Source organism: Coenobita brevimanus, chromosome 87, assembly GCF_032717465.1.
Source record: "Coenobita brevimanus isolate Jiangsu-jjx chromosome 87, ASM3271746v2, whole genome shotgun sequence".
In the NCBI taxonomy this organism is placed as follows: Eukaryota; Metazoa; Arthropoda; class Malacostraca; order Decapoda; family Coenobitidae; genus Coenobita; species Coenobita brevimanus.
Genome location: NC_137040.1, coordinates 5,436,417 through 5,451,861, shown reverse-complemented (window position 1 = coordinate 5,451,861; position 15,445 = coordinate 5,436,417). Strand labels below are relative to the sequence as shown.

The window sequence follows — 15,445 nt, the reverse complement described above, 5'->3', positions numbered from 1 at the left end:
TCTCCACCTCACATCCCTGCTTTATCGGTTATTTTCTACATTTATATTTTTCCCTCTGCTCCTTCCATATTTATCATCAATTTTTATGCTTTTTTTATTCGTTTCATCTGATTTATTTTTACTCCTCATGTTCTATCTTCCTGACTCTTCTTAATATCTTCTCTTCCTGCCTCTTCCATCCACCTTCCTCACTTCCATGCTTCTTAAATCGTTAATTATTATTGTTTATTATTATTATTATTATTATTATTATTATTATTATTATCATTATTATTATTATTATTGTTGTTGTTGTTGCTGTTGTTCATTGTCAGTCTGTTCCTCCAAACCTCTCCCTTTCTTGCCTTATTTAATCCTGTCATCCACCCTCCTTACCTCTATGCTTCTTCATGTTTTTCTTCATTCATTAATTTGGTCCTTGTGCTTCTCTCTTCATTTTCACATGCTATTTTATTTTAATCTTTCTTAATTACATCCACTCTGATATTCCTCCTTATGTCTCTTTTGTAGTAGATTTCATTTCCTCCATTTCTTCATTATTTCACCCCTCCTGGCAAAGCAAGAGTGGGTGTTACATTTTGATTGGCTTGTGTGTGTGTGTGTGTGTGTGTGTGTGTGTGTGTGTGTGTGTGTGTGTGTGTGTGTGTGTGTGTGTGTGAACGAAATAAACAGTTTTTTATCAGATCAAACTCTCACCAAACTAGATAAAAAGGTTGAGGATCAGCCAGTGAGTACGCCTATTGTTTTTTAGAACGATAAGTCGAGTCAAAGTCACTGGGCTAGGTCAAAACCTGATGATGATGATGATGATGATGATGATGAGGAGGAGGAGGGGGGGGGAAAGAGGAAGAGGAAGGAGAAGAGGTGGAGGAGGAGAAGGATCCATTTTTTCGCATTTCAGCTTGTTATTGTGTTTAATGTATCAGGTATTATGTGTAATCTTTAATTCATTTCCTTCCTGCCTCTTCCACTTACTGTCTCTAGTGCAAGTCTCCTTTTTGCCGTTTTCACTCCATTGTTCTGTCTCCCCCACTCTCGATTCTCTTTTCATAACGCGTCCCCCACATTCCGTCCACTGAATATTATGCCTCCTTCAGCTCTTATGACATTGACGTAGGGCTTCTTGTGTTTTGTGGCGTTTTTATATTAATGTGGACGGTCTCATCAAGTCCCTCATATATTTTTGTTCCCCCCAAAATAGTTGTGATGCCAATCGATCCTTACTGACTTCTTATTCGGCAGGTTTACCCTTCTTAATCCTTTCAGCCATATAACGTATTTTTCTTTTTTGTCTTGCCTAGGAGAGACTTTTCTGACTGACTGGTTAGATATTGACTCATATTCCCGTCGGTTGAGGAGGCTCCATAGCACCTCTTCCTTACCGATTTATTTTCGGATACTGCTGGTTGATATAATAACGCACGTAATTTATGCAGGGTATGACGATATTAGAATGACAACGCACAAGAGAGTCGCAACGTGAAGTAAGCAAAATATATTGCTTATGAAGATGTGTTCGGGAGCTTCCTAATCCCGCCAGAATACGAATCTTATAGTCTAATTAGACAGCGCTCAGAGAGCGCATCCCTCCGCCAATGCCATTAAAATGGATCAGGATCCCGATCCGTGGATGTAGGATCAAGATCCTCATCCGGATCCGCCCCAAAATTTAAGAATTCTTTCTTGGTCCATGGTCCACCTTTCCACAAAATTTCACTGAAATTCATTGAGAACTGTTGGAGACATTGTGCTGGTCCTGATGCCCCCCCAAATTTAATCATTTCTTCCTTGGTCCATGACCCACCCTTCCACAAAATTTCATCAAAATCCGTTCATAACTTTTAGAATAATCCTGGATCCGGATCCGTGGATATAGGATCCGGATCTGGATCCGGATCCCCCACCAAATTTAATCAGTTCTTTCTTGGTCCATGGCCCACCTTTCCACAGAATTTCATTGAAATTCATTGAGAACTTTTGGAGATACTGTGTGGGATACTCAGGATCCGGATCCAGATCCGCCCCAGAATTTATATATTTCTTCCTTGGCCCATGGCCCACCCTTCCACAAAATTTCATCAAAATCCGTTCATAACTTTTTGAATAATCCGGCTAACAGTGAGATAAACAAACCACCGCGGCCTGAAACATAAACTCCTTAGTGGAGGTAATTACCCTCCTCACTACAGCTGATATCCCAAGATGAATAAACTCGTCTTCTCACAGGCAGAATAAAATATGGATTACTGGATTCAAGGGATAAGCTTCTCTCGCGATGGTTATTACATTTCCCATCGACAGTTTGGCTCTCTGTACCGCTTACGGATGTACTTATGCTACTTCTACATTTTCCTGTCACGTCATAAACAGCTTCCACGCCCACGCCCCTCCACGCCCACCTACCTCCACGCCCACGCACCTCCACGCCCACACACCTCCACGCCCACCCACCTCCATTCCCACACATCTACACGCCCACACACCCACACGCTCACACATCTGCACGCTCAGACAGTGATAGTGACTCGCCAACACATGCCACACGTGTGTTTTACATCCTTCTGTTACCTTTCTATCTGTCTTATTTCTCCCAAGGACACTCCACTTTATCGTGTCTTCGATTTCTGAACCACTTTTTAAACTATAGTCTACATCTAAAGTAAACATACACACACACACACACACACACACACACACACACACACACACACACACACACACACACACACACACACACACACACACACACACACACACACACACACACACACACACACACACACACGTGCTTCACTTTCTTCCATCCCCATTCCTTGTTCCTGTTTCATTCTCACTTAATCATTTACAAGTTTAAGGCTCTTTACTCTCCTACGTTATACATTTACGCTTTATTTCACCCTGCACACCCTTGTCTGTATCGTGACTCTGTATGCCTGAATCACTCTACAACGTTTCTTACCCTTTCTGAAGCACATACCTTTTTAATTCTCTTACCTTCCTGTCATTTCCAAACACACCTCATACACGTGCCTTTCTTCCCGCATACCTGTCTTGTCGTGAATCGTCCACAACTGACACATACACACCTGTTTCTCTCTCTCTCTCTCTCTCTCTCTCTCTCTCTCTCTCTCTCTCTCTCTCGTTCCCTGTCTTGTGTCTGTTCCTTTTCTTAATTCGCTTATATTGTGTTATCTTCTTGTTTTCCAATTACATCTTATACACCTGACCCCGAGGTACCCCCCCTTACCCCGAACACACCTGTATATCGTGACTCGCCCTCACCTGATTCTCTCTCCCTCCTCCCTTCCCCATCCTTGTCTGTTTCCTCTCTGCCACTTCCTTTTTTGGTTCACCTTTACCTACCTATTCCTGTTCCACCAAACTCAGTCTTTCTCTCTCTCTCTCTCTCTCTCTCTCTCTCTCTCTCTCTCTCTCTCTCTCATTGACATATCTCTTTATCCATCCACTTCTGTATCATTAATCTTGAGTCTTTCTTTTCCACCCATTCACTATTGTTACTCATCCTGTCCTCTCCCCTCCTCCCATGCACTTCTTTCTCCATTCTCTTCTATCTCTCTACTTCTTTCCTTTTCTTCCCTATCATCTCATCCACACTTATCACCCTCTCTCCTCCTCTTTAGCCATCGAATTGTCTCTCACTCCTCTCCATCTCTCTCCATTTCCTCTCGTCCTATCCACATATCTATTCCTTACTTAGGTCCTGCCTCCACTCCTCTCCCATTCATTCCTCCACTATCTCTCTCCTTCCCTCCTTCGCTCCACTTGTATCATCCTTTCTACACTCGTTTTATCCTAATATCCATTCTCTCTCACTCCTATCCCTATGATTCTTCCCATCCTTTCCTCCTGTACACTTCTCTCTTCCACTTATCCTCTCCCTCTCCTTTTCTCTCCTGTCCACTTCTCTCATTCTTATCCCTCTTTCCCCCTCTCCCTCTCCCCCACCTCCCCCCTCCCCAAGAACACTGCAGCCTTCACGTCACGGTTCAAGTCCACCTCCCTATCCACCACCACTTGCCCTTCCACTCTCCTCTTCGCTCCTCCATCTAGCCTTCCAGTATTTTCTTCCCTCTTCCACTTCTCTCTGCTCTTCTCCACCTCAGACGTCCTCCGCCTCTTCTCTTCTCTCCATTCCTTCACCTCTCTCCTCCACTTCTCTATCTCTCCTATCCACTCCTCCACCTCTTCTCTCCACTCCTTCATCTCTTTTCTCCACTCCGCCTTTCATCTCCATTCCTCCACCTCTTCTCTCCATTCTTCCATCTCTTCTCTTACTCTACTTTCCGCTTCATTCCAGAGAAAGAGTGGAGTTGAGGGAGGGGGAGGAAATAAAGTAAAGAATGGGGAGGGGAGAGGAGGGAGGGATGGGGAGAGAAAAGAATGGAAGGACACAGGGAGAGGATGAGGGAAGGGGAGGGGAGAGGGGAAGAGATTGGGAGGGAACATAAGGGGCAGGGAGAGGAAGGGGAGAAGTAAGATGGGGAGTAAAATGGAGATAAAAGTCAGATTAAGAGAGATACGAAGAGTAGGAAGGGGATGGCAGAGGAAGCAGGAGTGAGAGGAGGGGTGGGAAGAGGAGAGAAGGATGAAAGGGGAGAGATAAACGAAAGGAGGGGAGAAAGGGGGAGAAAAGAGTAGAGGGAGGAGAGTTTGGAGGGAAGAAGGGGGTAAATGGAGGGGCTGGGGAGGGGTATGCAGTGTGAGTGAGGAGTGTCGTGAGGATGCCCACTAACTGCAGACAGGCTCCACCGCTCACCACTTCACTCACTCCTCTTCTTCCTCCTGTCTTCTTTTCTCCTCTCTTCCTTCTCTTCCTCTCTCTGTTCTTCACTTCCTCACTCATTTCTCTCTTTACTCACTTCCTTACCTCCCTTCTCCCTCCCTGTCTTCTTTCCTACCGTCCCTCCTTTCTTCACCCCTTCTTCTCTCCTAACTCTTTATCTCTCCTTTGTTTATTTTCTCATCTTTTCGCATCTTCTCTTGTCTCATTTCAAACTTCAGACGGGCTTAATTGCACACTGGACTCACTCATGTCTTCTCTTCTCCTCCTCTCTCTTCCTCTTTCTTCCTGTTTTCTTCTCTCCTCTGTTTTAACATAGTCATAGTCTGCTCTGTAATCAACTTCTCAAAAGGACCATTAGAGATACTTATGCTATTCTCCCTTTGTACTCCTTTGTACTCCTCACCTTCATTCTTACACTCCCTCCTCCCTCCCTCTCCCATCCCATTCCATCCTTGCCCTGTCCCTTCTGCCCTCCTTTCCTCCCTTCCTCTTCCACACCTCTCTTTTTTTTCCCTCTCCATACGCTCATTCTCCTTTTCTATGTTCAATCTTTCCTGCTTCCACTTCTTACTTCCTCTTCACCATACCTCCTCAGTTCACTTCTTTCTCCTTATTCCATATTATTCCATCCCTCTTCTCTCCTTTATCTATGCGTATTCCTCCTTGCTCCATCCCTCCTCCCTCTATATTCCATCCCTCTTCCCTCCTTATTCCATTATTCTTTCCTCTTTATTTCATCCCTCTTCCCTCCTTATTCCATCCTTCCTCCCGCCTTATTCCATCCTTCTCTCCTTATTCCATCCTTCATCTCTCCTTATTCCATCCTTCTTCCCTCCTTATTCCATCCTTCTCTCCTTATTCCATCCTCCTTCCCTCCTTATTCCATCCTTCTTCCCTCCTTATTCCATCCCTCTCCCTCAGTGTTGCTGGGGTCAGACACTCAGACAGACACTTCTCCCAGTTTAACAAAAGCCGCATGAATCCTCGGATGAGGTCTGTGTGAGGGAGAGAAGGAAGGAGGAGGGGGAGGAGAAGGGAGAGGGAGAAGAGGTGGTGGTGATGGTGGAGGATGGAATAGCTGAAACACAAGGAATATGGTGATTATGATAATGATAAGGACGACGACGACGAGGATGAGGAGGTTGTGATGGTGATAGTGTTGAAGGTAGAGGTGGAGGAGAGAAAGAAAAAGAAGAAAAGATAGAGGGACTGAATGAGAAGAGGAGGAGCAAGATGAAATCGAGATTTAAAAATAAAAATGAGACAGAAAGAGAGAGAGAGAGAGAGAGAGAGAGAGAGAGAGAGAAGCCCATATCTAACTCTGTCATGTAACTAAATGGAAATACAAGCTAATCTATTTTTGTTCCCGGCAGATGATTTCATTCAGTCTGAAAACCTCTCGTGATGAAAGGTTAAAAGCACTCTGTTAACCGTACCTGCACTATGGCTACCGCTTGACCATTCATCTCAGGGGAGGCCTCGAAGGGGTTAAGAATACTATCCATTACTCTTTTCAATACAGTGACTCTTAATGGAAAATAATTTTATGATGGTGATGGTGATGATATTGATGATGATGATGATATTCATGCTATTATTAGACAAGTATAATGAGCTTATTGGAGACATCCTGTAGTGTACTGGTTTAGGAAATACTAAAGAGTTATAGTGATGGAATTAGATAATATGTTGTAGTAGCTGTTGTGGCCCCGGCTTATCTGGGTGTGAACCAGGTGGGCTACGCGCAGCGGTTACACTGCTTTTGCAGTCCAACATCCCCCTTTCGTGGGATAAGGAGGGAGCTGAGGAACATCTTTATAACCAGGCAGTGGATCTGTCCGGTTATATCCAGTTATATCAGTGGCATCGCGTGAAGGCATCCCTCTCCAGTACCTTGCCAATATAAAAAATCTAGATACACAACTCAGTAGCAGAAGGGTGAGAATACAGAAAACGATCTGCAGGTGGGAATGATAGACTGGGCACACTAAGATAATAGACGCGTGATAATAGGATGATAGACTCCATCAATTACATTCGAGAGAGCCCCCCGCTGAGACCGCCACTACCTGACCGCCCACACCTCATCTCGCTAGAGACTCTAATGGGGTTTTTGTTTCGCGTGATGGGATGGGGCGTTGTGGTGTGTGGGTTTTATGGGGCTGGGTGGGATAGCGCCACTCTCTCGTAACACGCTGGTTTATCATGTGGCAGAGTGAGGTGTGGTGGTGTCGGATCTTTTTTTTTTTAGCTTTTTCTTTTATTTTCGTTTCTTCCACGAACCCAGTTTATCTTGTTTTTAGTTTAGTTATTCGTTACTTTATTTTCTGTAATGCATTATGTTTAGCTTATTCATATACATTTCTCGCCTGCCTGTTTCATTATATTTCATTCAGACCCTCGACCATTGTGCTGTTTATTGTGACTACTGCCAAACAATTTTATTTACGGGTAGGGAGCCCTCAAGTCTCAGTGACGTGTGTGTGTGTGTGTGTGTGTGTGTGTGTGTGTGTGTGTGTGTGTGTGTGTGTGTGTATTTGTGTGTGTGTGAAACTAAAGTAACGCTTCTTTTTTTTGTCTCCAACTTCCATAGCTCACTATAACTTTTTTTCCCTTCTCCTTGTCCTCAAACACATTTCCCCTACCTTTCTCCACCCCTGCCCCTGTCGCCCTCCCCCCATCCGTCCCCGTCTCTTCCCCCCTTCATCCCACCCTCGCCCACCTCTCACCACCACCCCCGCATGACCACCCTGACTTATACGCAGTGACACCCGTCCACTCCCACCCACCCGATACCATCCGTCTGGTCTCCCTCCGCATTCCCGATAACGGCGGGTCGGGAATGTCGGACGTCGGGTCGGATCTGGTGTTTGTTGTGGTAATTGTTCCGAGGGTCCGGGTTCGAGGTATTCCAGTCAGTCGCCCACCGGGGGCTTTTGTTTCGATTTCCGTGTGAGCGACCCAGGCGTAGGAGTAACTTGCTTTGGTCAGTTTCCTGTTGGAGAGGGTTTGTTGCCTAAAAGTTTATTTGCTTGTCTGTCAGTCCAGTTTCGTTGTCTCTGTATACCCGTTTGTACCTACAGCACTTTATTGTCAGTGTCTTCCTTTCAGCTAAATCAACTTACCCATATTTGTGTCTTTAAGGCTATTTGTGTCTTTAAGGCTATTTGTGTCTTTAAGGCTATTTGTGTCTTTAAGGCTATTTGTGTCTCAAGGCTAGATCAGTCCATCTCCCATCTGTATATGCCTCTTTACATCTGTTCGTATCTAAATCACCTCATCTGCTTATTTCTGTCTGTATCTCTGACTCCATCTGTCTACAGAGCAGATTTATTTGTCGGTCTTTGTGTCTGTGTGTTTTTCTAAGTGTCTGCTATTCCAATATGTTGTCTTTTTTTGTATGTATACCCCGTTTATTTTAGTTCATTTGCCACAAGATATCATTTAGCTTAGGAAAGGCCTGATAGTGAAGAGGTTAATGGTTGAGATTGAAGGAAGGCAGAGAAAATGGAGGAGGAGGAGGAGCTGTAACATGAAAGGGAGGAGCTTGCATGTAAATTGTTGGGAATCTTTCTTCGTAATCATCACACACACACACACACACACACACACACACACACACACACACACACATCAGGAAATACTGGCAGTGTCACATGTGTGTGTATGTATGTGTGTGTGTGTGTGTGTGTGTGTGTGTGTGTGTGTGTGTGTGTGTGTGTGTGTGTGTGTGTGTGTGTGTGTGTGTGTGTGTGTGGTAGGCCTATCCAATACTGACCAGAAACCACCAAATGACGGCGGTGTAATTAGGAGTAAAAATAATTTGGATGACTTTATTACCGCGATAACATAACTGGAGACCCGGCCAGTCACAGGTAGGTAGGTAGGTCAGACGGGGGGAGGGGGAGGAGGGAGTGGAGAGGGGACGTAGGGGGAGGAGGGAGTGGGGAGGGGATGTAGGGGGAGAAAGAGAGGGGGAGGGGAAAAGGGGCGGAGGAGGATGGATGGAACGAGGATAGGTATTTTTGTAATTAAGTTAACCTTGTAGGGAATGTGGCTTCCTATATTTCTCGTTGTCTGTAGTATTATGAATATGATTTTCTTTTCTTTCTTATTATTATTATTATTATTATTATTATTATTTATTATTATTATTATTATTATTATTACTATTATTATTATTATTATTATTACTTTGTATTATTTTATTAGTAATTATGAATCGATTTTTTAATACTACTCTTATTATAAAATGGTTCTTACTGTTTTAATATCATCATCATCATCACCGTTATCATCAACATCATCATCAGTTTACTCCAGAACAAAGGCCTCTTCACTCTAGCCTCTCTGTATATTAGTCTTTTCCATACTAACTTACCAAACCCATGGATCCACTCGGCTGTTCTTGTGACCCATACACTCCTGCCTGTAGACGTGGCCTTACAGTCGAGCAAATATAATCCCTCTTTCCTGTTACGTATTAAGTTTAGGTCTTTCTTTTCCTTGCATTGACTCTATCCATCTTACAATGTACTGTCAAGCAACTCAAATCATCTTTCCCTCTTATGTACCACTTCAGCACTTTTCCTTCTCTTTGGTTGTCTGCAGTCTCAAGTCTTTCCTTCCTACTACATGTCACTTTTAAGTCTTCTTTCTTTTTCCAGCAATTTCAGATATTTCGCTTCTATTTCTTTCCCTTAACCCATTCCTCTTATAAATCAGCTACCTTTAATCCTCTTCTGTAAATGCATCCTTCAGTTCACTATCCCATCTCTTCCTCCTAACCATCGTTCAATCCACCAATCTCATATCCAGCCACTCTCCTTTCCCTTTTCTCGTCCCTTCTTCAACATGCCATCAAGAGGCCAGAAGAGGAACAGGGGGCAGCAGGTGGCAGGTGCACTGGGAAGGAGTTAGACACAGAGAATGTCTTTGTGTGTTGCTACTTGTTTTCTCGTCCCTTCCTACCTCCTGTGTATTACCATTCTTAAATCCCCTCTTTTTTCATCATCAAGCCTAGCAGCTCAAGTCCACCCTTCCTATTATGTGAGAGCTGCCTTTCCATTCCTTCCTTCCTTAGTGTAACTCAGCAACCTTCCTTTTCACTTTCCAAATCATGATTCTCATATCATGTACGTCCAGTGTATCTTCCAGTAAAGTAACTCAATTCTGTCCTTCCTTGTCTTCCTCACAGCACGCCATCAAGATGCCAGAAGGGGACTGGGAGAGCGGGAAGTCTCAGGTGCTGTGTGAGGGGAGGAAGTCCGGCACAGAGAACGCCTTCGTGTGCCGCTACTGCCAGAGGGTGTTCCGCAAGAGCTACAACCTCCTCATCCACGAGCGTTCCCACGAGGACCACGCCAAGTGCCATTACGATGTGTTTAGGGTCCGATCCAGCCTGCAGGTGAGTTAAGGGAGCTGGAGGGAGAGTTTGCAGAGAAAGTGGAGAGTGAGAGTTGATGGCACGGATAGAGGGAGTAGGAGGGGACAGTGAGAATGAGAGGTGCATAGTTTGTAGTACTCACAATCGAAAAGTTCCTACGAATAAAAAAGAGAGTAAAGAAGATCCTGTTGTAGAAGGTAGAGATGGGAGGGAAGAGGGGAGGTGAACAAAGGGAAGTGTAGAAAGATAGGGAAGGGGAGAGAAGAGGAAGTGTGAGAGAAAACAAAGTAAGGGAAGAAGCTGTGGCAGAACAGAAAGAGAACGGAAGAGGTGGAAGGTGACTGAAATTGAGCTGATTATTGTCTTTTTTATTGTATTTACGTCTTCTTACCATAACAGAGACTACATAGATAACATGAGAAAGCATATTAACATACCAAGTGCAGAAATATGATGCTGAGGAATATTTACTAAGACCCTCTTTAGTCCTAAACAGCATGAACCCTTAGGAGATAAATAATTAGTTGAACAGAAATATGGGTGAATTCCTGGGAGACCTTTTGTCAAAGGGACTCCATAGATGCGGTACGGGACAGTGGATAGATATATAGGTAGATAAACAGATAGATAGATAGATAGATTTATTAGTTGATTGAGTGGTCGGTTAATTGATATGGTTGATTGACTGATTGGTTGAGTGAGTGAGTGACTGATTAGCTGATTGATATACAGACAGACAGACCTAACAATAGGGTAGTGTCAAATGATAGTGAGGTAACTGGGAAAAGAAATTCATGGTGCGTAGGGAATATGAAAAGGAAACAAGATGAAGCTAATAAGGATGATAACTGAGCTGGGCAAAAACTGAGATGACTGTGTGAATGACGTATATCCCATAAGACAAAAAAAAAAAAAGGCAGACAAATGTTGAAAAATTAGTCATTAAGTCCAATATAACTATCCTTGTAGATGTCATTATTCATTTTTCATTTGTAAATATTCACTTCACACCATTGTCATACCCGTTGTTAAGTTATTTTGCATGATATCTTATTATTAAGTCACATTTTTAAGTGTTTTACCTTTAATCTCATACCAGAACCTGGAAATTTTTACCACAGAAAATTATTAGCATGTTGATGTTGGATTGTGTGTGTGTGTGTGTGTGTGTGTGTGTGTGTGTGTGTGTGTGTGTGCGTTTGTGTGTGTGTGTGTGTGCGTGTGCGTGTGCGTGTGTGTGTGTGTGTGTGTGTGTGTGTGTGTGTGTGTGTGTGTGTGTGTGTGTGTGTGTGTGTGTGTGTGTGTGTGTGTGTGTGTGTGTGTGTGTGTGTGTGTGTGTGTGTGTGTGTGTGTGTGTGTGTGTGTGTGTGTGTGTGTGTGTGTGTGTGTGCGCACCCATCTCCGCCTCCAACAAGATCTATCTCTGTGTTTGCCTGTGCCCTTTCTCATGTATGTGTCTGTCTCCATGTACGCCTAAATCCAGCGGTGGATATCAGTGTGATGATGTCTGAATTTTATGCCAGTATGTGTGTGTGTGTGTATGTGTGTGTGTGTGTGTGTGTGTGTGTGTGTGTGTGTGTGAGAGAGAATTCCTAGTAGCTTCACCATATTGTCTCATAGTAGTCTCTCATTGCAGGTGTATGGAATGTCATGAGCCTCTGACTTGTAGCTCCAGGTAAATCCCCCCTGCAAGTCCTCTCTTTGACACCTTCAACCCGAGGACGTCTGTTCATTATAACCAGGCTACTACCAGACGATTTTAACTTCAGCAGAACCTCTAGTAAAGCAGAGCTAACTAAGAGGTTGTTCAGAGAGCGCGGCGACTTGACACCCGAAATTCGTCCTTGGTCCGTCACCATAACCTTTAGATGATCTGCGTGAAAATCGAACAACTCTCTCCAATACTCCTGCACAGTGTATGCACCAAGTTTGAGGTTGGTCGGATCGGGCATTCATGAGATTTTCCGCATTGTGAACTTTAACCTTGATCAGTACCCTTGACTTATGGTACATCTACACCAAACCAGATAACTTCCTCTTATACCCAAGTAGGTAGAGAGGATGCTCAGAGAATACAGCTGCGCCGTGCTCGTACTTAGACCTTCAGCTGATATTTTGACCTTTGATGCATTTGTACCGTTATCAAACACACGCAGTGCATTTGGTGAGTTTGATCCAGATCGGATCAGGCACCCTGAACTTTGACTTTAACCCGTGACCTTGACTTTCCGACTGATCTGCACCAAAATCGAATAACTTCTTTCCATCCCCATTCACAGTCAGTGTACCAAGTTTGGTCCAGATCGATTCAGGTATTCATGATAATTTTCCGCAACCTGTCCTTTGACTGTGACCTGTGACTTTGACCTTCAGTTGATCCGACCCAAATCGAATAATTTCTTTCCTTTTCCATATATACTGCCTGTGCCAAGTTTGCTCCAGATCGGATCTGGTAATCTTGAGATATATCGTGAACATACGTACATGCGTGCACACACACACACACACACACACACACACACATACAAACATTGATACATACATGCATATATACATACATATATGCATACTTGCATACATAGAAACCAACGCGATCACGATAGTTACGTCACCAGCGCTGCTATTGAAGGCTTTATTTAGTCCACTCCAGTCTGAAGAGTCTCCCCTACACAGGATAAAATCGTCTGGTGTAGCAAAAGTAAGCTAACCAATGACGTCATCGTCTTGAAGGGGATTTGAATTTCTGCTTGTCAAAACTTTACGTTCATTGTCATTTTTACAGTGCTTCTGGGGCGCAATGGTGGATGCTGCTTGCTTTTTATTTCAATTTTACGACGCTTTGACCATAAAAAGAAAAAGTTATATATATTGTGGCTCTGTTTTTCTTGGATTGAGGGTTTTGGTTTGCGAATGCACATTATCGCAGAAGAGATTTGGGTGATTTTGTTTCCTAATTAATTTTTCTTCTCTTCACCACAGGAACTCAAGAATTACAACTACGCGACGCTGGCTTATAAACTGTGGTAAAGAAGTGGATGATGATGATGGTGGTGATGGGGATGAGAGTATGCGACAAAGTTCCTCCATTCTGATTAAATGTCTCTTCTATCCTCACCCACCCCCCAGTGTTCCTCTTCTGAATCTAGTTCCCCCTCTCTCCATCCGTCCATTCATCTGTCCATCCTAGAAGTTCTGTTCCTGTTAAATTCCTTGCTATGCAGGATTTTTATTGTTTTTGTGAAGGACGTTTTGCTTTGGTGAACTGAATGATGCTTATAATCAGGAAAGACTAACCTTACACGCTATGCCTTCCGTGGATGGCTTTGCAATTATGTGGGACGTAAGAAAGAGAATGTCCCTATTAAAAATGTAAGCTTTCCCTCTTTATATATATATTTTTCTTTCTTTCTTTTCTTTTCTTTTCTTTTTACTCCGAAGGACGTAGAGATAATGTCATATTTTTCTTTCATCATGTTTTTCTCCTTTCCTTCTGCAGGGTCTAGAATTATCCTCCCGGTGTACGTAAATAATATGAAAGAATAGCGTGTGGAGGACCCTATATATGTAGTTAAGTCTATGTTTTGAAGCTTCTCCCTCACTCGTTGTTGTCACTCACGTGGGTTGTGTACGATTGGCTGTGCAGAAGCTCCTTATGGTTTCCCCGTTCAGCATCTCTAATTGTCTCTTGTTTACAGGCAACTGATTCTCCTTGTTTGATTTTTACCTTTTTATCCGTTTTCTTTTTCCACAGTTAATTTTACTTCCTGCATGGTTTCTCAGCTTTTTATTTTTTTAACCTTCATTTTCCTCATTAAATTTTACTTTTTTGCTTGGCTTCTCATATTTTTTTTTCTTTTCCTTTTCCCCATTAAATTTTACTTTTGCTTGGCTCCACTCCCTTTGGGTTTTCCTTTTCCTCATATTTGTTCGCCATTCACTCTTTTCAACGTGCCATTCTTCTATTTCTTCCCTGTTCTCTGTCGGAAACAGCGATTTTTAGGCCGCATGTTTCATAGAACCTGCATTGTTTCCCAGCTCTCCTTCCCAAATGTTATGACCTGCTCTATTCTTACGTATTTCGTTTACTATTCTCCTGACTCTATCCACCCTCTCTCCCTGCTATGTCGCCTGCAGAGAACCAGCCAACCAACCAAGCATCTTGTGTGTGTACATACATATCCTGGCCAACAGTTTCTTTGCGACTTCATTTCTGCAACTTGATTTTAGTCATGGCATGTGTATCACGTGATCCAAATGTGATATAACTGTAAATTTCTTTTGATGATATGTTTTTTCTATATATTTTTTATTAATAATGTTGGCGTGTTTCATAAGCTTGAGGTAAAATCTCCCCACTCATACCCCTTTTTCAATAATGGTCTAGTGGTTAGAAGACACCATTCGGAGTCATGACCATATATTTATGTGTATGGCTCAAAACTCCCCCAAATAACTGAAGGACTTTCAGTTTTGTAATGTTGTGAAGGATAGGTCTGTCTCCATCCTTTGATTGTGCCTCAGACCCTAACCCTAGAAACTGATGTCACGGACTGCCCCTTGAAGGACGTAATGGATGAAAGTCCCGACTTAGATTAACTCCTTCACTATGAGAGATCTCTTTTAAGCAGAATAAAATCGTTTGACATCAGCAAGAATAATTTAAAAATTGTCATTGTGCTACACAGTTTAATGAAGATTGGTTCTAACCCCTTCACCTCGAGAGGTCTTTCCCAAACCAGATCAAATGGTCTGGGGTAGTAGAATTAAAGTAAAACAGACTTCGTTGCAGTGAAGGAGTCAGTGAAGATTGTTCTTAACCCTTTTGGGGGAAGCATGAGTAACCTAAAAAGACAGCATGGTAATGAAGAGGGCAGATGTGTCCATAAGGATGTTATTGCTGTGTGGGGGTGCACCTCAAGCCTATATAATTGATGGAGGGGCAGGGGGCAGGCAGGTGGCGGCGTGAAAATTTACACACGAATCAAAAATACAGAACATAATCCAATAATCAACATAAATGACTATCACAGTGTTTAGAAAATATTCAGGAGCAAAAAAAAAAGAAAGAAAGAAAAGAAAGAAACACAGTATATAATTTTAAGAAATACAATGAAAAGGATTCGGAGTATTCAGAACATACATACAAGGAAAAATTTTGCACACTACTTCCAAGGTACAAATGAAAAAAAAAATCAGACTGGTAAGTGAATGCACTCAGTTACAGCAGCCTGGCCTCGGGTTGCTGCACCTTGAAG

General features: G+C 43.0%; 1 protein-coding gene across 1 annotated transcript in view; it reads left to right on the top strand.

The window, feature by feature from the left end:
• The window catches only part of LOC145410970 (uncharacterized), a 46,266-nt gene extending 33,049 nt beyond the window's left edge, over positions 1 to 13,217 (top strand). Inside the window, exons 2-3 of the mRNA XM_080281025.1 lie at positions 10,002 to 10,211; positions 13,170 to 13,217. Of these exons, the coding sequence (XP_080137151.1) occupies positions 10,002 to 10,211; positions 13,170 to 13,217 (258 nt within the window). The remainder of the gene's footprint in view (positions 1 to 10,001; positions 10,212 to 13,169) is intronic.
• The last annotated feature ends 2,228 nt before the right edge of the window (positions 13,218 to 15,445 follow it).